The 20,374-nt window shown below is 52.8% G+C and overlaps 1 protein-coding gene, 1 long non-coding RNA gene and 1 pseudogene across 2 annotated transcripts; 1 reads left to right on the forward strand and 2 right to left on the reverse strand.

Annotated features, from left to right (window-relative positions):
* Positions 1–3,330: 3,330 nt before the first annotated feature.
* On the reverse strand, positions 3,331–12,240 carry LOC102434700 (CMRF35-like molecule 1). Its single transcript, XM_023748644.1, has 7 exons — positions 12,181–12,240; positions 9,357–9,686; positions 7,908–8,022; positions 6,169–6,281; positions 4,664–4,686; positions 4,210–4,359; positions 3,331–3,747 (listed from the first exon to the last, which is right to left on the reverse strand). Exons 1-7 carry the CDS (start codon positions 12,221–12,223, stop codon positions 3,592–3,594), a joined length of 930 nt encoding a protein of 309 aa, XP_023604412.1. The 5' UTR covers positions 12,224–12,240; the 3' UTR covers positions 3,331–3,591.
* Positions 12,241–14,780: 2,540 nt separating this feature from the next.
* Positions 14,781–19,587, reverse strand: LOC106695551. Its single transcript, XR_001346618.2, has 3 exons — positions 19,275–19,587; positions 18,438–18,675; positions 14,781–14,998 (listed from the first exon to the last, which is right to left on the reverse strand). It is a non-coding gene; the product is annotated as an uncharacterized LOC106695551 (long non-coding RNA).
* Positions 14,998–16,094, forward strand: LOC102434072 (annotated as a pseudogene).
* Positions 19,588–20,374: the final 787 nt, after the last annotated feature.

Raw genomic sequence — 20,374 nt, forward strand, 5'->3', positions numbered from 1 at the left:
AACAGAGTGACATATGTGGGTAGAAAGTTTTTATATCTATGATAACGCTGACTACCTCTGACTGATATTATTTCATTATTGTGCATGACTTTTTTATTGTCATCCACTTTAAAAATCCATTTGTAAAGGGGCAGGGTATCAACGTATTTGTCTTATTTTTTAAGTTTGCTGTATAGTAATTCCTGCTGTCTCGTTAGGATGCAGTGACCATGGAATGTAGGCTCCCCTCCAACCTTAGTTGCTAGGAAGAACGGTTTTTAAATAAACTTTTTATTGAAGTATAGCAACCACAAGAAAAGCTCAAATCATACAGGTGCACCCTGATGGATTATCACAAAGTGAGCACCTCTGGGCAACCACCAACAAGATAAAGAGATGGGACCTTCCAGCTTCCCAGAACTCCCCCCACATACCCCGTCCCACACACATCCCCCTTCTGCCTCCCCAGAGGTTACCCTTATGGAGGAGGAAGAATCATTTCATGTTTTGACAGAGTAGCCAGATGTTACGTAAAATAGTCTAGACACTTGCCAGAAGAGAATCGCTATATGGTGAAAGCCCAGAAGAGTGAGCGGCTTCCCTCCCTGTGGAATGTCTCCATCCCTCCCTATGGAATGTCTCCAGCCCCCCCTGTGGAATGTCTCCATCCCTCCCTGTGGAATGTCTCCATCCCTCCCTGTGGAATGTCTCCATCCCTCCCTGTGGAATGTCTCCATCCCTCCCTGTAGAATGACTCCATCCCTCCCTGTGGAATGTCTCCATCACTCCCTGTGGAATGTCTCCGGGAGCTTGTTTTCCTCCTGCTGGAAAGCCGGAGACATTCAGATAAATGGATGAAGTGCAGGTCACATCACTGGTGATTGCTGGCTTGTGGGTCCTGCCCAGATCCCAGGGCAGGCAGCTGGCGTGGGGGGTGGCGCTGGCTGGTCCTCCTGAACAGCATTGAGCAGTAAAGGATGGTGACTCAGACCAACCCCCAACGTCATTTTCCACGCTCTGCAGGCCTCCCCCTCTGCGCTCTCCCCTCTCGTGTGGAGTCCCTGGGCCCTTTCGTGAGAAAGTTCCTGGAACGCATGGCTGTGGGTGTGCTGATGTTTCCTCTTACCAGCTGCTCTGGGGAAGGGCTCTGACTTCCTCCATGTTCAGGGCAGGAAACCCAGCTTGGCTGGAGGTAAACAGCCAGAGGTGAGCACCCGACGGGGGAAGTGTTGAACGGACACTTGAAGTGGCTCTAAATTTACCCCGGCCTGCTCCTGTCTCCACCTCCCGCTCAGGCCAGAGAAGCCTCCCTGGAGCCCACAGGGGAGGATGGAGGTGCAGCTCCTCTGCTCATGTGCAGAGCACGTGGGCAATGCCCTTCCCAGCGGGGTCCATCCTCCCAGGGGAGATGATGGTGTAATTGTTGAAAGAAGTGGAGCTCCAGAGTCCCCCAGGCAAGTGGTGCCTATTCCCTGACCTTGATGCCAATGTCTGCTCCCTCCTCTTATTTGCATTTCTCTGTGTGTGTGTCTCCCCCTCTCTTCCACTACCTCTAAGAAAATCAATGGAAAAATATATGTCCTCGGGTGAGGATCAACAAACAAACAAATAAAATTCATGAAGCAGTACATGCTCTAAAGCAGCGGTTCTCACCCTGTGGGTCGCGACCCCTTTGGCAGTCGAATGACCCTTTCACAAGGGGTCGCCTAAGACCATCCTGCATATCAGATATTTACATTACGATTCATCACAGTAGCAACATTATAGTTATGAAGTAGCAACGAAAATAATTTTATGGTTGGGTCACAACATGAGGAACTGTATTTAAAGGGCCAGAAGGTGGAGAACCACTACTTTAAAGGAAGTGAAGCAGGGCAACGTGACAGAGAAAAATCGGAGGCGTCGTGGGGACTTCACCCGCTAGGGTGGTCAGGGAAGGCCGCTCGGAGAGGGGACATTTGAGCTGAGATGGGATGATGAGCTGTAGCTAACTATTCATCCAGCTGCAAGAAGAGGGTTCCAGAAAGAAGGGCAGGCAGCTGCCAACACCCTGAGATGGGAACAAGCCTTATCCTGTAAGGACAGCAGGAAGGCCCCTGGGGATGAAGGTCAGCGAGGGGCAGGAAGGTTGGCAGAGACAGGGTCATAGGCGCAGGCAGGGACCATGGGGTCCTGGTGGCCCCATAGGCTGCGGAAGAAGCTGCCCGAGGGTGATAAGCAGGGAGTGAGCAGGTCTGGCTGCTGGGAGAATGGGCACAGATGGAAAGAGGGACTCCAGCCAGGGGATGGATGGCAGCTTGGACGAGGCTGGTCACCATGGAGACAATGGGACTGGACAGGATTCAGGACATGCTCTGGAGAGAGGGCTACCAGGACTCTAGAAGAAGCATGGTGAGTCCGGAGCTTGTAAATATTCACTAACTATCCCTGTGTGAATGCACGTGCCTGCACACACACACACACACTGTCCTCCCTAGACCCACAGTGCAGGGTGGGGGCCCAGACTCTGGAGGCAAAATGCCCGAGTTCAAATTCCAACTCATCCACTTGCTGGTGAAAAAACTCAGTAAGTCACTGAACCTCTCTGGACCTCGACTCTTCATCTGTAAAATGGGGCGGTAATGGAGGCGCCCAGTAGGGCTGCTGTGAGGATTGAATGAGTTACTGTAGGGAGAGCACTTAGGAGGGAGTGCCTGCCACAATAGGCGTTCGTTTCCAATGTTGCCGCATCAATTAATGGCTTCATGTAAACAACGTACATTTATTCTCCTGCAGTTCTGGAATCAGGGTCTTCGCGAGGCTGGTTCCTTCTGACAGATCCAGTCCTTGACTTTTGCAACTTCTAGAGCAGCCGTGGGCAAACTACAGCCCGCGGGCCGGATCCGGCCCGTTTGAAATGAATAAAACTAAAAAAAAAAAAGACCGTACCCTTTTATGTAATGATGTTTACTTTGAATTTATATTAGTTCACACAAACACTCCATCCATGCTTTTGTTCCGGCCCTCCGGTCCAGTTTAAGAACCCATTGTGGCCCTCGAGTCAAAAAGTTTGCCCACGGCTGTTCTAGAGGCTACAGCTTTCCTTGGCTCCTGGCCGCGTCATTCCAACCTCGGCTTCCGTCGTCACAGCCCCTTCTCTTGTGACCTTGCCTCCCTCTTACAAGGAGGACCCTTGTGGTTCTATTTAGGGCCTGCCGGGATAATGCAGAATAATCTCCGCATCTCCAAATCCTTCATTTAATTACATCTGCCCAACCCCTATGGCCATAGAAGCTAATGCTCACGGGTTCTGGAGATTAGCACATACATAGCATTGGGAGCTGTTATTCAACTCACCACACATGGCAGCAATGAAGGTTCATTACTATTATTGTCATGATCATCATTATTCCTCCCTCAGCTGCCCAGACCATAGCCCCAGCCTCTTCCCAAACTATGAGGGAGAGGAAAGGATGTGGGGAAACCCCTTTCTATCTCCCAGAAGCCCCCTGAGACAGGCTTGGAGCCCAGTTCCGGGCTGGGGGTGATGAGAGGACTGGGAGCAGAAAGCAGACGAGGCAGGAACGTGCTGACAGGCCTCATGTGGGGTCGGGGAGAGGGTCCTTAGCACAGCTAAGGCTTCCTGATGGCGCTGAATTGGATGAGCTCCTCCTGGCTCCTGCTGGGAAGGGGGGTGATGAGGTCCTGTGTGTTGCTGTAGATTGAGTCCTGATCCAAGGTGTCCAGAGACAGAGCCTCATAGAAAACCTCCGTCCCCAGAAAGGGGGCCTGTAACAGAGATGCACGCAGGTCAGGGAAGCTGAGTGGGAGGGGTGCTCATGGATAAGGAGGCCTCCCTGAGGCTGGGGGACACGCCCCTTGGGAACTCTGAAGTCCACTCCCATGCAGGGCACCCTGAGCTCCAGCCACAGCAGGAGACTCTCCCTCAACTCCATGCCAGGGCAGCACGTTCTGTGTGTGCTCCCAGGTCACTGGGCCTGTCTGGGTCTCCACTGACCAGGCTCCCAGTCCCCCATCTCCACTGACCAGGCTCCCAGTCCCCCATGTGGAGACCTGATATGGAGACACTTCTGAAGGCCAAGCTCCTGGGGAGCTCAGAGGCAAGTCTTTCAACGGCTGCGATTGTGCCCGGCACCCACCCTCCTCTGTGCCCACAGGGGCGGGAGAAAGTCCATCCTCAAAGCAGGGACGATGAATCCAAGGCCCACAGCAGCCCCAGCAAGTACCCACCATGGTGATGTACTCCACTTCCCCCTGGTCGTCCTGGGCAGAGGAGGAGGGCTCTGTGGGGGCCCTTTTCCTGAAGGAGCTGAGCGAGGCTCCTGTCTGCTTCCAGGGCAGGTTGGCATAGCAGACATTGTCCTCCGGGGGCTGGAGCACCTGGGAGAGGAAGCCCAGGTTCCTCTTCCGCAGAAGGACGCCAGCCCCTCTGCTGCCCTGCCCCCCCCCTCCCAGCTTCCCCTGCAGCTCCCACCTCTCAGTCTCCCACACCTGCCCTCTCCTTCCTGGCTGTTTCCAGCACCCCTTCCGTTCATCCAGGCCTTGCAGCCGGGAGGATCTGGACACTTGGGCACATGGTCTGTCTGATACATTTGAACCTCAGGGCCCCTGAGAGATGGAAAATAAGAAAAGCGGGGGAAAGTGCTGTCTGGTGTATCCAGTCTGACCTCAGGGGCTCTCTTACCTGCTCTGGGGGTATCCCAGCAGCTAAAAGACAAAAATAACCAGAATTAGAAAGTTCATCCTGAGACTGGGAGGGTGCCCAAGTCTGGGGGAGAGAAAAAGAAAAGAAAAGAGGTGAATGAGGCTCCAGAAGGGAGACCTGGTTCTAATTCTGATTCTTCAGATGACACCGTCTGTGACATGGGGCATTCACCTCTCTGGGCTTCCATTTCTCGACTTGAAAAATAAGGGGACCTCAGCTCAGTTCCCCTCATCGCAGAACTGTGACATCAACTGACTGGGGGGCCCAGCCAGCCATCAGCGTCCTGGGATTGTTTCCCTCACTGCCATGCCAGGGTCATCCTGTAATGTCAACCAGATGCTCTGCCTGGAATGCTACTGGGAGCGCTACCTCATCCGTCATTCACACCGACCTCCCCAGCCGCCCGGCTGTCTGATCCCCTCTCCCCAGCTCTCACTGCACTTGGTGTCTGTCCGTCTCATACATCAGACGGTCCCACCGAATTCCGGTTAGACTTCAGGTGGGCTGTGGGCTGTGGGCTGTGGGCTGCTGGGTGGCTGAGCCTGCCCTTCCTCGCATGGCCGGCGCCTGGCTGTGAGTAAAAGTCATCTGTGGAGACCCAGGGGTGCTCAAGCTGGGTCAGCAGCAGATGGACCGGCTTTCAGGTGTTCGCTGGTTCCCATTTCTGTCTGTCCTTTGTCCTCCCCTGGCCTCCCAGCTTTAGAGACAACAACGAAACAAGACGTTTTCCCGCCAGATTTTTAGTTTCAAAAGTCCAGATACTGAGGAGCACAGAAAGTACCTACAACATGAGTCACGGACAATGCACTTGGGAGAAAACGTGATGAACAGAGCTAGGCTTCCCCTCCCAGATTATAAGATCCCCCAGGAGGGGGGTGGAGAGGACCCCATGAGAGAGAGTGCAGGACCCAGTGGGCTCTGAGAAGGGGCGGTGCCATTTTGTGAGGATGTGGAAGTGGAGCCAGACAGGAGGAGGGTTTGCTTGGAGCCAGATCCCGTTGGATGATGCTGGCTTATGAGTGAATGGCTGGGGTGGAGGAGGAGCAAAAGTAGGAATCTCAACCAACCTTTATAATAAAACCCAGAGGATTCTGTGTGTGACGCATATGCATGCACAAGTATGTGCATACATATCATCTGTGTTTACACATGCATGTGTTATCTGTGTGTGCACGTGCAATGTGTTGTGTTGCATACATGTGTGTGTGCTCATGCAGGTGTGTGCACATTCACGTGAGTGTGTGTGTGTGTGTGTGTGTGTGTGTGTGTGTGTGTGTGTGTTTCTCCCTACCCCCATGTCAGCTCAGTACCTCCTTGGCAACCATAGGAATTTCACTGAAGTGTCTGCGCTCCTGACATGGGCATGAGGTCATTGCCATTGGGTCCACACACTTGAGCTCCAAGGAGCCAACCCTGTCGACATCGGCCCACACACTTCCACCCAGCCCAGCCCAGCCCAGCCCAGCCCAGCCAGGTCCTCTCACCTTCCTTCTGTCGCTTCACCACTCTCCACACCAACAGTGAGACTACCACCAAGACAAGCAGCAACAGAACAATGAAGAGGGGCAGGGAGATGCAGAGCGTCAGGGAGTCACCGCTGGAAACAACAAAAGACACCGGTGAACCCTGGCTCACCTCCTGCCTCTGGGCCTTATCCCATCCACCCGGGAGCAGACAGGGCCACACACCTTTTGGCTTGCAGTTTCCACCCTGGGAACCCCACTCCTGGGTGCCCTCAAAAATGGTGGTTGTTTTTAAAGGAGAGGAGGGTTCCACAAGGGAGTTTCAATGGGTCTAGAAGCCTAAGAGAAGTTGTATGACAACAGGCACCGGCAAGGTCTCCCTGCTTCCTCACTGGTCCTCTGACCTGGTTGCATAGTGTCCCCCAGCCCACAATTCATGTCACTCAGAACCTGGGAAGATGACCTATTTGGAAATAAGAGCTTTGCAGATGTGATCAAGATGATGTCATACTGGATGAGGGTGGGCCTAACCCAACGACTAGTGTCTTTATAAAAGGAAAATTGGCGCAACAGGGACATGGTCACGGAGACCATGTGACAACAGGGGCAGAGACTGGAGTGATTCAGCCACAGGCCAAGTAACACCAAGGATTGCCAGCCACCAACAGCCAAGACAGAGGCATGGGACAGGTTCTACCCCCACGTCAGTTCAGTGCCTCCTTGGCAACCATAGGAATTTCACTGAAGTGTCTGGGCACCCGAAATGGGCCTAAGGTCATTGCCATCGGCCCACACACTTGAGCTCCAAGAAGCCAACCCTTTCGAAACCTTTATTTCAGATCATGGACCTCCTGGGCTGTGGGAGAATAAACTTGTCTTGTGTTAAGCCAGTTTGTGCTATTTCGTTATGGCAGCCACAGGAAACTCATACATCCTCCAACACACACACACACACACACTACAGTTCATCATCAGCACAGCAGCCAGGGAATGCTTTTAACCAAAGTTCAGCATCTCCCTCCTGTGCTCAGAATCCCATAACAGCCCCATTTCATTCCAAGAAAATGGCCAAGGCTGACATTGGCTTCCACTGTCTCCCCCCACCCCCACCCGCTCTCCTCATTTCTTACTCTTCTCGCCCTCACTTGCTCTTCTGGAAAGGAAATGACTGGGGTTCTTATAAAAGAAGAAGAGATTGGGACACAGACCCACACAAAGGGGAAGCCAGGCAAGACAGTCCTCTGTGAGCTGCCAGGTGGTCTAGAGACTCCAGGAATTGTCAGGATCCCCGCTGTTGCCATAACAGTAACAAGGAATTCATAACAGAAACAGGACTTCCCCAGGCCCTTCCTGTTCTCCCAGAATTTGGACCAGGGGGCACTATGGCCCCATGACCCTGTGCCCACACACCCTGGCCATGCCCTCTGCCCTGACTGCCTGCTCCTCCATCTCCCACACTCTCAGCTCCACATGGGACGCTCTATATCTGTGTGACCTGAGCTCAACACAGTGCCGGCCAAGCAGAATTTAACTCAGTGGAAGTGGGAAGGATGCGTGAATGAACCAACAAACCTCCGAACTGCACTGAGCTCCAGGACACAGGATGGGGGTGGGGGCTCACCAAGGACACTGTGTGGCCTGAGAGCAAGAGGAAGGGCCCCTGGCATCCTGGCTGGGACGTGGGACTACAAAGGGTCCCCACACCGGAGAAGTTTGGGACCAGTGGGCCACAGGGAACAGCAGCATCCAAGCTGACTTACCTGTCATCAGGGTGGAGGCTGGTCACATTCAGGAAGCCTGAGGAGTCTTCTGGGGTGTCTGTGAACGCGTTGGCAGTGGAGGTGATGGTGGGGGTGGGGGTCGGCACTGTAGTTGCTGCTTGTCATACAGAACAGATTACATTCCACTCTGCCTGCTGTCCCACCCGCAGCCCTGCACGTAGCTCAGAGCCAGGGAGGATGTGGGCTGCCCTGGCCTGCACAGCCTGGGGCAGGGCCACGGGAAGGGGCCTACAGCTGGGCCACTCATCTCTTTGGCTGTAGGAGACCTGGGCACAGGTCCAAGGGGTCATCTTACAGGCCCTGGAAGGCTCAGAGGGCCCAGGATTGCCTCAGGGCAATGGCAGCTGGAGTTCAGCTGAACTTTAAACACCCCTTTTGTTTATGGCAGGGCCTCCGCCAGTACCTCCCCCATCTTACTTATCCAGCAAGGACCAGAGCGGAATGGGGACGTGCCAGGTAAACTAACATACACAAGAGCTATGACTTCTAAGGTCAGGGCCAGCCCTGAGCAAAATCACGATGTTCAGGAAGAGTCTTTCCTTTGGACAAGTTTTTAAGTTTCTATGATGGGGTAGTTCCTGCTCAGGATCATTCTCGAGATCCCATGAGACAAGGAACGTGCTGCACTTGGCAGCTACCACAGGCCTCCCGGGTTCCAGGTGTGGTGGGGACGCTATGAGTGTGTCCCCTCCCGGCTATGAGTGTGTCCCCTCCCGGCCATGAGTGCCCTGTGAGCTGGTGCTGGCTGTCCGAGGGTCGGCGGAAGCAGAGCCCAACAGACACACTTGTTCACACCCAGATGCTCCCAGGAGTGTCTATTCCAGAAGGTCTCAGGAAGAGAACGTCTCTAAGCCCAGATGCATCCATGGCTCATGATGGGATGTCAGGCGCCCAGAAGGCAAGTGTTGGGCTGTGGAAGCCTTTCCAGACCTCGGGAGTGACCCACAGCCCCCAACTGTGCTGGGCCTCCTTCCCCTGAGACTAGATATGGAACAAGGGGTGGGACAGCGGCTATGAGCCCGGGCCCCAACCTTCAGGAAGAGCAGGGACACCAGGGCACCAGAGGTACCAGGGAGGCCTTGGCAGGAATTGGTTCCCAAAAAAGAGGCTTCCCTCAGCCCATGAGCTAAAACTGGGGCCATCACCGTGGTCTCTACAGCAATAGTCTCGGGTACTGAGCTGTTCAGAGAAAAAAATGTGCCCAGAAAGGCTTGATCCATCCTGGGGAGGTCCTGGGAGCCCCAAGAGCATCTAAGAGAAACCCTGAGCCTCCCAACCTAAGTGAGCAGCCGGGATTCCATGAGACCTCAGGACCAACCCCCCTCTGTGGCAGTTCATCTGAGTGAGTTCAGTCACTGGACAGGGACCTCAGGGACCAGGGCAGAGCAGGCCCTGAAGAGACACAGCCACACATGCACGTCCTCTTACCTGGTTCAATGATCACTTTAACAGGGACCCCAGGGTCAGATCCAGTTCTCTCAATCCCACACCAGTAAGTGTCTGTATCTTCTCGCCTGAGCTCCTTCATGATCACAGTGAACATGAGGCTTCTCGGATGGTCCCTGATGGACACACGGTTCTTCTTCACCATCTCTGATCCATTGGTTATAACGAGGATCTCACAGCTAATCCAATCATGCCCACGACACCACCACTTCCTGTAGGTCTCCCACCCGGGGTCATAGTGACATTGCACAGACAATGAGTGCCACTCCCCGCCTCTCACTTCTTTTGGTCCCGAGATGACATACGCTGAGTCTGGAAAACACAAATCCATGTACCTGTCACCTCCCCCACCACCACCCCGAGGGTCGGGCCGCAGCCGCCTGCACTGTGAGCAGCTCCAACAAGTCCAAGGCCTGAGGAGTGGGACAGAGTCAAGGAAGGAATTCACCTTCCACAACACAGACCTTTGTCCTTCCAAGTTCCACTGGCTCAGATCCACCTCCAAAACCACCTAACAGCACCCCTGCAGAGCTCAAGGAAACAAAAGCACTGACTCTGAGCAATAATTATCTCCTATAATTCGCTCCCTCCCGCTCCCTGTGGCCCATAAATCTTTGTCCTTTTGCAGCATCTCAGTGTTAAACTGGTCTCAGGGGGAGGAAGTACCAGCGGACCCATTGCCACAGGAGTGTGATTGCTCCTGACCTGCGCTGATGGCCTCAGGAGGTCCAGCTGCTGCACCCGCTCACCTGGCTGTGCAGAGGCTGCTCCTAGTGGGTCTAGTGGTTCCACAGCAAAGCACCCGCTGCAGGGCCTTTGACATTGACCACAGCAGTGATGCCAACCATGGAATCCATATCACACTGATCCCACGTTCTCCATTGAATTGCTTTGGTTTCTTTGTCAAAAGTAAATATGTGAGTTACTTATAGATTTTCCTTGCTGACCCATTGATCCCTTTGTCTATCCTTATGCCAATCCATCGTATGAACAGACCATTTATATTTATTTATGCATCAGTTGATGCACATGTGAGTTGTTCCCACTTTTGGGCTATTAGAGATAATGTTTCCATGAACATTTGCATCCAACTTTTCACATGGACATATATTTTCAATTCTCTTGGGTATTTACCCAGGAGTGGAATTGCTGGGTCACATGATAACCACACGTTTAGCATTTTCAAGAACGTCAAATTATTTTCCAAAGTGGCTGCACCATTTTACATACTCATGAGCAATGTATGTCCTCTCTAATTAATGTTAAGAGTCTCAATAGTTCAGTTCTATGAAAGTAGAAAGATTTGGTCTGTGGTGGGGTGGTTTCAGCAGTCATATAGCTTCATTGCCATTAGATACATTCACTCATTCAACTATTTTTCTAATCCGTACTTGGTATGTTTGAAGGTGCAAAAATCCCTGCCCTCCTGAAGCTTATATTTAATCAAGGTGGGGGAAGAGAGGAGATGACAGTGGGAAAAATGATGCAAAGGAATTGTTGTTGTAATTAAGGTCATCAATGAAGGCCTCTGTAAGAAGCAAAGATGTGAGGGACTGGAACCTGTGGCTCAAGAGAATAGCAGTGCAAAGGCCCTGAGGCAGGAGTGTGCCTAGCATGTTCAAAGAACATCTAAGAAGCCAGTGTGGATGAAGTGGTTGAACCAGGGGAGGAAGAATAGAGAAGAGACCACAGCAATGACATGGAAGAACTCAGATGGTGATCATCTGGTAGCTCAGTAAGGAGCTGGATTCTTACTCCGAGTGGGATGGGAGGTCATTGGGAGGTTTTGACTAGAGGAGAGACAGGATGTGGCTTACATTGTCAAAGGATCATTATGGGATGTGAGAGGAGATGGATGCCCAGGTTTTGCCTGAGCACCTAGAAGGATGGAGGTTCCCAACGCAAAGGTGGGACAGAAAGGAATTCAAGGGGGAAGGAGTAGTTAGGTCACATTTGAAATGTCAACATCTGAGTGGACTTGTTCAATGGGCAATTGGGTAGAATATTCTGGAATCTAGGAAGATCTCCAGGGACTAGGGATACAGAATTTGAAGTCATCTGTATACAGATAACATTTAAAGCCAAGAGAGGAGATAAGATCAACAAGGGAGTGACTCCAGAAAGAGAGGAAGCCCAAAGGCCAAGCCCTGAGGCCTTCCAACATTTCAAGACAATCCCCTTAATTCTCAATCAAACCGGTGGCATCCATCAACTTCAAGTTCACTTCAACCCTCTGTCCGTGTCTCAGCTGCTCCTTTCCTCTTCACCCTACCAAGCTACCTCCTCTTGATTTTTCCAGTCCCTCTGCAACTTCTGCTACTTCCTTCTACCTCCAAGACCTAGAATCACCTCCCCCTCCCTGTCTGGCAACCTCCCTGCTTTCCTTCCCTCAAGCACCTTCCACCTTCACTTCTTTCCCAAAGCCTCCTTGCTTCTAACACAGTCACGAAGGTCCAGGAGCAAGTATCACCAGCTCCCCTGAGCAGCCAGGGCTCCTCTGCATTGACCGATGGGCCCCATCCATCTGTCCATCTTGAATTATCAGCCCCCAGGGTGGTTAAAAGGTATGCCTTCTGCTGGGCTCAGTGTGAAAGCCGTGCTGCCTATTTCTTCGTTGGCAACTGTAGCCACTGAAACACTGGTGGTGAGTTGAGTGGGTGAACTGCACAGGCTCATGGCTTGGAGGAACTACTTAGAAATGGGGTCCACTTCTCAGCAGGACACCTTCTGGGCCACTTCTCCCCTTGGCAGCCACCTCCTCCTGCCCATAAGCTTTTCCCACGGTTCAGAACCAGCCCCCACTCACCTGGATACAAGAAGAAGGGAGGGAAGACCATCAACAGGTACATTCTCAGCCTCGCACGGGTCCCCCTGGGTCGAGCCAGTCAGTGAGAGCAACCTACAGACTCACTTCCCACTGGTGAATAGAACTGAACGAGAACTTGCAGTGCTGCTCCGTCTCCTAGAAATCGCAGACACAGACCCACCAGGTCAGGCCGGCTCTTACTCAACCCTCTGGACTGGAGGCGGGAACCCAGCTCCAACAGAGAGCCCAGCATTGGACACGATATCCTAAACCTGGAATTTCAGGTGTAGCCAGATTCTCAGGAGCCCAGAAGGTCAGGAGTTCAACCGGGTGAAGGAGGACTTGGGGCCAAAGTCGAAAGTCAGGGGAGAGATTCTGGACCAGAGATTGGCATGAAGATCAGGCCGAGGGGGTATCACAACCCAGCCCGCAAAGAAAGGGGCTCAGAGACAGGGCACCTGGTAGCTCAGTGAGGAGCAAGGGCAAGAGGGGCCTCTGTCCTGAGGACATACCGGAAACTCACTGCTGTGCCCCCGCCCTCCGGTAAGAGCCCATGGATATCACCCCCAGCCTGAATCCTCCATAAACTTGTCAGTAATGCCAAGGGCTCCTTCATGGAGAAACTGGTTCACTGTGCCCTGGCCGTGTGGCTCGGTTGGAAGGTAGTGCTGATATGCCTGGGTTGTGGGTTTGATCCCAGTCAGGGCATATACAATAGGCAACCAGAGGAATGCATAAATAAATGAAACAGCAAATCGATGTTTCTCCTCTCTCTCTCTCTCTCTCTCTCTCTCTCTCTCTCTTTTGCAATCAATCAATAATTTTTTTAAAAAGAAACTAGCTCATTATGCTTGGCTATTCTTCCTCCCTCCTCACCCCGCCCCCTTATAAAACCTATTTTGCTGATGTAGGGAGAGAAACGCACCGGTTCTGCAGGTCTTGCTCCCTTTTTCCTACAACTTGGTGCCCATCCCCCCCATTTGCCTCCCGACTGGGATCCCAGCAAGCCCTCAGGGTGGGGCTCAGAGGTCAGCCTTTCTCATATTTCGCTCCTGGAGCCACTCTGGCCATGTGTCACACACACCCTGTGACATCTTGAGGAGCCACTGAGTCCCGAGGGGAGACCTCAGGCCTTCCTACCGAATCAGGAGTGAACAGGAGAGCAGGGGGGTTCTTTGCACAGAAAAACACAGCAGCTGATGAGCCAGGGCTTTTCCAGGAAGTGGCCAGAGACCGCCTTTCACTTCACAAAATCAACTACCCAATGGGGGGAGAAACCAAGAGGACAGAAGCTTTCCTGAACTTTCTTGGGCGTGGGAGCAGGGAGTGAACAGCCTCTGAGCTGCTCAGGGTTCTGCCTGTGGCCCAGCCCCTGATCCCGGGCCGCTGGCCCCCGCCAACCCAAGGAGGCTGCCCTTGGAGTCCAGAGCCGGGAGATGTTATCTGGTTGTCTCTGAGTGACGGCAAGACTGCTCCTCTAAGTGCCTCTGGGGACTCCAGGAGAGGCGGGCTCTGCTGGGGCCCTGTGTCCTCAGTTACCTCCCCAGGCTCACAGGCTCCCACAAAAGAGGGGATGGAACGGGCCAGTGAGAGTCCTCCTGCACTGAAGCACCCTCGGGTATGTGTGCGTGAATGGGTGCATGTGTGCACCTGACGGTGGCTCCCCTGGTGGCTCCCCTCTCAGCTCTGCTCCGTGGGCCTTCAAGCTTCTCACTTCTCTGTGAAAGTGAGGAAGAGGCAGATGCACCCTGAGGCTGCTGGAGCTTAACTGTCAGCACCCCTCACTTGATCAGGCTCCTTTCAAAGCCCTGCATCCAATGCTGTGTTCATGACGTAGGTCCTCTTTCCTAAAAACCGGCGTCAACATTGTATAAGCTTCAGGCCTGTGATAGATGGTCCCACCCTCTGCTCTTTACTCCACCGTTGTTCTCACTGAAGGGGAGGGTCTATCCCCCACTCTCACCCCCACCCCATCCTTGAGTCTGGACCAGACCTGTGCCCTACTTTCCCAAGAAAACCCAGCAGAAGTAACGGTGCACCAGTTCCAGACTCAGCCTGCGGAGGCCTCCTGTGCTCCCTCTTGCTCTCATTCACCTCTGCCTCTGCCGTGACGACGCACGGGCCAGCGTTGGGTGGATGGAGACACGTGGAGCAGAGCCAAGCTGCCCCAGCCAACAGCCAACCAACCCTCAACGCCCAAGGGAGCTCGCCTGAGCCCAGAAGCGCCTCCCAGATCAAACCCCTCCCTCACAGACTCACTCTGTGCCACTGTGTTTGGGACCATTCATCGCAGCCTTCTTGTGGCAACAGAACATTTAGAGAAGATCCTGCAAACCTAGACCCGCCCTTCAGCAGCTGCCTCACCCCCCACTCCGTACCCCTTTAGCTGCCCCTGGCTCGGTCCACCCAGCTGCTCTCTGCCCCTTTGACTTCCCCTCACAGCTCCTCAAGGATGACCCCCACCCACACCTCTTCCTCGGATGTGGTTCAGAAGAGAACAGACCAGTGTTACCGGCAGGGAGAGGTCCTCGTCTCCCCCCCATTGCTCGTGGGAGTGGATTTTCTGCAATTTCCCAAGAAAAAGCATTTTCTGAGACTTGTATGGGAGAACGAGTGGCTTTTATTCGCATGGAATTAACTCCCAGAGTTTCCCTTTGTCCCACAAGGAAGAAGCGTGGCTGTGGCTTCCATCGGGCTGGCGTCCAGAGTTTCCTCGCTGCCGTGTACGCGCAGTGCAACTCAGAGTCAGGCAGGCTCAGCTCGTGTTCCCCCTGCACCCATCAGTCCACTGCATGTGGGGTCCGCATGGTCGTGGGCCCTACAGGCGGATGCAAGGAAGCTTAGAGCAACACGGCCAACAGTCACACGAGCCAACTCCTTTGTTTAGGGGATTATGTGTTCCCAAATTTTCCTGGGCTTGCCTTGGCTCCACCCATTCTGGCCAAATATGGTTCCCCAGGCTTGACTGACAGGCAAGTACCTTCCCTAGTCACCCCAACTTCGCTGTTCATGCATCTATTTCCCCTTGGTTGGACCCCTCCCCACAGTGATTCTGCAGGGAATGGGCTGGTGGTTCCCTGGGGAGTGCAAAGTGGCAGCTTCCAAATGACAGGCGTATAATGTCTGGCCTTCCCTTTGCTCCTTTCCTTTATTAATAACTAGCGAGCTTTTTACAAAGATGGTGCCAAAAGCTAAGAAGGAAGCCCCTGCCCCTCCCAAAGCCAAAGCCAAAGCAAAGGCTTTGAAGGCAAAGAAAGCAGCGCTGAAAGGCGTCCACAGCCACATGAAAAAGAAGACCCCCACGTCACCCACCTTCCGACGGCCAAAGACACTGAGGCTCGGAAGGCCGCCTGAATATCCCTGGAAGAGTGACCCCAGGAGAAACAAGCCTGCCCACTGTGCCATCATCAAATTCCCCGACTACTGAGTCAGCCATGGAGAAGATAGAAGACAACAAGGCACTGTGTTCCTTGTGGATGTCAAGGCCAACAAGCACCAGCTCAAACAGGCTGTGAGAAGCTCTACGACATTGATGTGGCCAAGGTCAACGCCCTGATCAGGCCTGATGGAGAGAAGAAGGCATATGTTCGACTGGCTCTTGGCTATGATGCTTTGGATGTTGCCAACAAAATTGGGATCATCTAACCTGAGTCCATTGCCTAATTCTAAATACAAAAATTTTACACTGAAAAAAAAAAACACCCTAGCTGTGGTATCACTTGGACCACTAGAACCATCTGTGGCATGTGATTCAAAACAAGAAGTTGGTCTAAATTACAAAAGCAATACATGTTCATGTTAGGAAAATAAATTGTGAAACACACTATGAACAACTCTATTCCAACAAACTAGACAACCTAGAGGAAGTGGACATTTTCCTAGAAAAATACAACCTCCCAAAGCTCAATCAGGAAGAATCTAAAAATCTCAATAGGCCGATAACTATGGAGGAAATTGAAGCAGTCATCAAAAAGCTTTCAACAAACAAAAGCCCAGGGCCAGACAGCTTCACAGGGGAGTTTTACCAAACATTCAAAGAAGAACTAAAACCTATCCTCCTCAGACTATTCCAAAAAATTCAAGAGGAAGGAACACTTCCAAGCTCATTCTATGAAGCCAGCATTACCCTAATTCCAAAACCAGATAAAGACAACACAAAGAAAGAGAATTAAAGGCCAATATCCCTCATGAACACAGATGCCAAAATCCTCGACAAATTCTAACAAATTGGATCCAACATTACATTAGAAAGATCATACACCATGACCAAGTAGGATTTATCCTGGGGATGCAAGGATGGTACAATATCCACAAATCAATAAACGTGATACATCACATAAACAAAATGAGAGATTTTTTAAAAAATTGTGAAAACACAGATAAGGTAAAAAAAAAAAAAGATTTAATTGCCTCTAATCTCACCACCCCAAGATAATCACTTTAACATCTTTTATCTCTTCCTGCAGAAATGCATTATTTCAGAAATCAAGCAGAGTCGCTGATGTGTTACATGAGTTCATGTCACTCGTTGCTCAATAGATTTTTGTTGTCAACTTTGGGGAAAGATGTCCTATAAACAAATATTGTCAATGTATTTGTCTTGGTGGAAATGCATACGGCAACTGCAAGCCCACACTCCTCTTGGTCAGTGTAGACTTGCAAACTACAGCTAATCTGCTATCAGAACCCAATCTGCCCATAGGTGATGGAGCCCGGTTAGTTGCATCTCTCCCACTCTGGATTATAGGGCTGTATCCCGAGTGGCTAAAACCACATTGGGCACATAGTAGATACTCAATAAATAACTGATGGAAAATGAATAAATGAATGAACTATTTTTACTGCATTGTTATTCTTCCCCTGGATGCTTGCCTTGCAAAGTAACTCTTGTCCATTTTGAAAGTAAGGCATTTATCCACTTATTTACAGTATTCATCCCTTCATTCACTCACTGAGAGACTGCTGGGTACCAGCTCTTGGGTGTGTGTACAGGGTGGGGCAAAAGTAGGTTTATAGTTGTGAGTACAGGAAACACAGAGTTTATTCTTTCTTTTTCTTTTTCTTTTTTTAAATCCTCACCTGAGGATATTTTCCTACTGATTTTTAGAGAGAATGGAACAGAGAGAAAAAGACAGAGAGAAACACTGATGTGAGAGAAACACCCATTGGTTGCCTCCTGCACAGAGCCTGGGCCAGGGAGGAGCCTGCAACCGAGGTACATGCTCTGGACCAAAATCAAACCCGGGACCCTTCGGTCCGCAGGCCAACGCTCCATCCACTGAGCCAGACTGGCTAGGAGCAGAGTTTATTCTTGTACTATTATGTATTAATTATTCAGCACCTGAACTTCCACGCTAATTCTCCAGCTTCTTCCTCCCAGTACAATGTGTCCTTCCCCTCTTTTCCCAAACTCTGCTTCTCTTTGAAATGTTCTCTCCACAGCCTTGTTCCAGGGCCAAGTGCAAACTCTTTCCTCCCAAGGCATGTAGCCTGACATGCTGATCTTTCCTGTCACTCCTGCTTGAGACTTCCCCATACTGAGGGCCCGTGGTGCCAGTCCAGGTCTCCCAGGAAGCAGGTGTGGAAAGGGAACTCACTGTGCAGGGACTGTTTTAGGGGAAACACCAGGTAGAAACCAGGAGAGGCACGGAGAGCCTGCAGACCATGCTCTGACCCCAAGTGAAGGACAGAGGCCACCAGGCAGTCTCTGGAAGGTTCTGTAAAACCATGAGGAGGTCCCCCAGCCGAAAGCAGCCATGAGGAGGTCCTGTATCCCCAGAAACAAGCCCCGCCTCCAAATCCCTGCCACGCTCCGCCTTTGGCTGGGATTCCCGAGTGAAGTGGCCTCCGGGCACACACACCAGTGGTGGATTGCAGAGCTTGCAGAGCGGGGGTGGTGGGGGGGCAGTTATACCTCCGAGGTTAGGAGCGTGAGAGGCACCTTCTCATGGTCACTTCAGACGTTTCTTAACTTGGGATGAAACAAGATTTCCTCTATGCTTTCCTGCCTTCTTCAGCGAATGTGCATCCGTGTGTATGAGTGTGTCTCTGGGTGTGTTTGTGTGTGCACCCTATGTATGTGCATCTGTGTTTAAGAGTGTGTCTCTGTACATGTTGTGTGTATGCGCATACCCTCTGTCTATGTGTGCATCTGTGTGAATGTGTCTGTGTGTGGGTTTGTGTGTGTGTGTGTGCGCACATGTGTATGTGTGTTTACAAGGAGCCCACTGTCCCAGACACAACACCATCTCAGAAACCTGCTTCACACTGCAGCTCCCGCCTCTCCGTTGCTCCCTTCAGACCATCCTGGTGGGCGACAGTGGCGTGGGGAAGACATCTCTGCTGGTCCAGTTCGACCAGGGCAAGTTCATCCCCGGCTCCTTCTCGGCCACCGTGGGCATCGGATTCACAGTAAGTGCTCCCAGCCTCCAGGGCCCCAGGTTGGCTCTGTCAGGGTCCCAGCAGGAAGCAGGTGGTCACTCGCATTGGATCATTCTAGAAGGTTTAATAAACAGACTATTGACCAAGGTGTAGGCAGGGTGCTGGGAAACCAGGAGGGATGGTGCAGTGTTTTGGGGTCCTTATAGGGCTTCCATCCCCCACCCCACTTCCCAGCCTAAGAGAGGTGAGAGGAGGGAACCATCACAGACCCAGGGACCAAGAGGGCTGTGTGCAGGGGGCTGGTGGGCAGGAGCTGTGACCATCAGTGGAGGAACGCAGCAAAGCCCAGTAACCCTCCCCCCACACTGCCCTCCTCCTGCCCCCCCCCATATCCTATGGGGCTCCCCATTGACGGCACACAACCGGAAGCTGGAAAACAAGGACATGTGTTGATACAGATTGCCCAAGTCCACCTCCAAGGCAATAAGAACCTGGGGAGGCAAGGGTGTGGCTTAAAATGACAAAAACAGTCCAATCCTGGCATTGTGGTCCTAGGGCACTGGGAGGGCAAAGGTTAAAGTTCTTCTTTTAGCTCTTGGTCTCTCCCTGGACACAGCACGGGGGCCGCTCAGATTAGAGAAGTGGTCCCAACCAGTAGCCCCTCGTGGGCCAGGAAGGGCTCCCTCCACCCCTCGCCCTCTGTCCACTCTCACCAGGACTGCGGCTGCTCAGTGACCCCTGATCCCGGGAAGGCCTCTGAGGGGACTTGGCTCTGGGCATGGACTATTCTCAGGAGCTGCAGGGCCCTTCTTTGGGGTCTCCAGAGTCCTGGGGAGGAGCACATGGCATTTCTTGGGCAGCGTGGGTGTTTGGGAGGCCAGCCTCTGGGACCGACAGAGCACAGGCCTGCGAGGCCACTCGGCTGGGACACAGCAGAGTCCCGCTCGTGGAAAGAGACAGGGGAAACCCCAGACACTGAGCTTGCCCGGGTCACAGGGAGGAAGGCCAGGGCCCACCACGGACAGGGCTTCCGAGTGAGGCTGAAATGTGAGCTCAGCACAGGTGCTGACCCCAGAATCCAACCTGACACCCAGTGCCCCCAGCTCCCCGGCCACTGGGAGCAGCTGGGCTCCAGAGTGCAGGGCTGAGCCCCAGGAGGGCGAGGCTGTGCTGACGGCACCTGAAGCCTTCCACGACTCGAACCAGGCTGGCTGGTGCTGGGCGTCCCCCACCACGGGCGCATGCCCCGCCTGCCCCCTCAGCACACAGGGCCCACGGTGCCCTCAGAGTCACACTCCACTCCCTGACCTCTTCCCACCGGTCAGACTCAGAGGGCAGAGTGTGGGCTGGACATGGGTGTGGCTATGGTGCACAAACTCTCATTCACGCTCCACAGATGCACAGGGTGGGACCTCCGAGTTGTGCCGCTGGCTTGTGAGAAGGGAGGACATGATGGTTCAATTGAGAGCCTGGCGCTGCCTGAGACAGGACAGGCCCGGCTCTCCCTCTCTCCTGGGCTGGACCTTCACGGGATGTCCCGGAGACTCTGCTCAAAATGCTTCACAACTTCATGAATTCATCTGATACCAAACGATTAGGGCCTACTAATTCCCAAAGGCAGAGGGCCACGCGTGGGAAGGCCAGCCCTGCCTTCAGGAGCGCCAACTGAGACGCAGCCACAAAGGCACTGCGTCCCGGGAGTCCCAGGGTCTCAGGGCAAAGGGCGCGGGGAGGGGTGGCCCTCAGAACCCTCACAGGAGTCCCCAGCCCACCTTGCGCGTGAGATCTTAGCTCCGACTGCAGGGTGGGGAGA

The sequence above is a fragment of the Myotis lucifugus genome, unplaced genomic scaffold (assembly GCF_000147115.1).
Source record: "Myotis lucifugus unplaced genomic scaffold, Myoluc2.0 scaffold_1608, whole genome shotgun sequence".
Lineage (NCBI taxonomy): Eukaryota > Metazoa > Chordata > Mammalia > Chiroptera > Vespertilionidae > Myotis > Myotis lucifugus.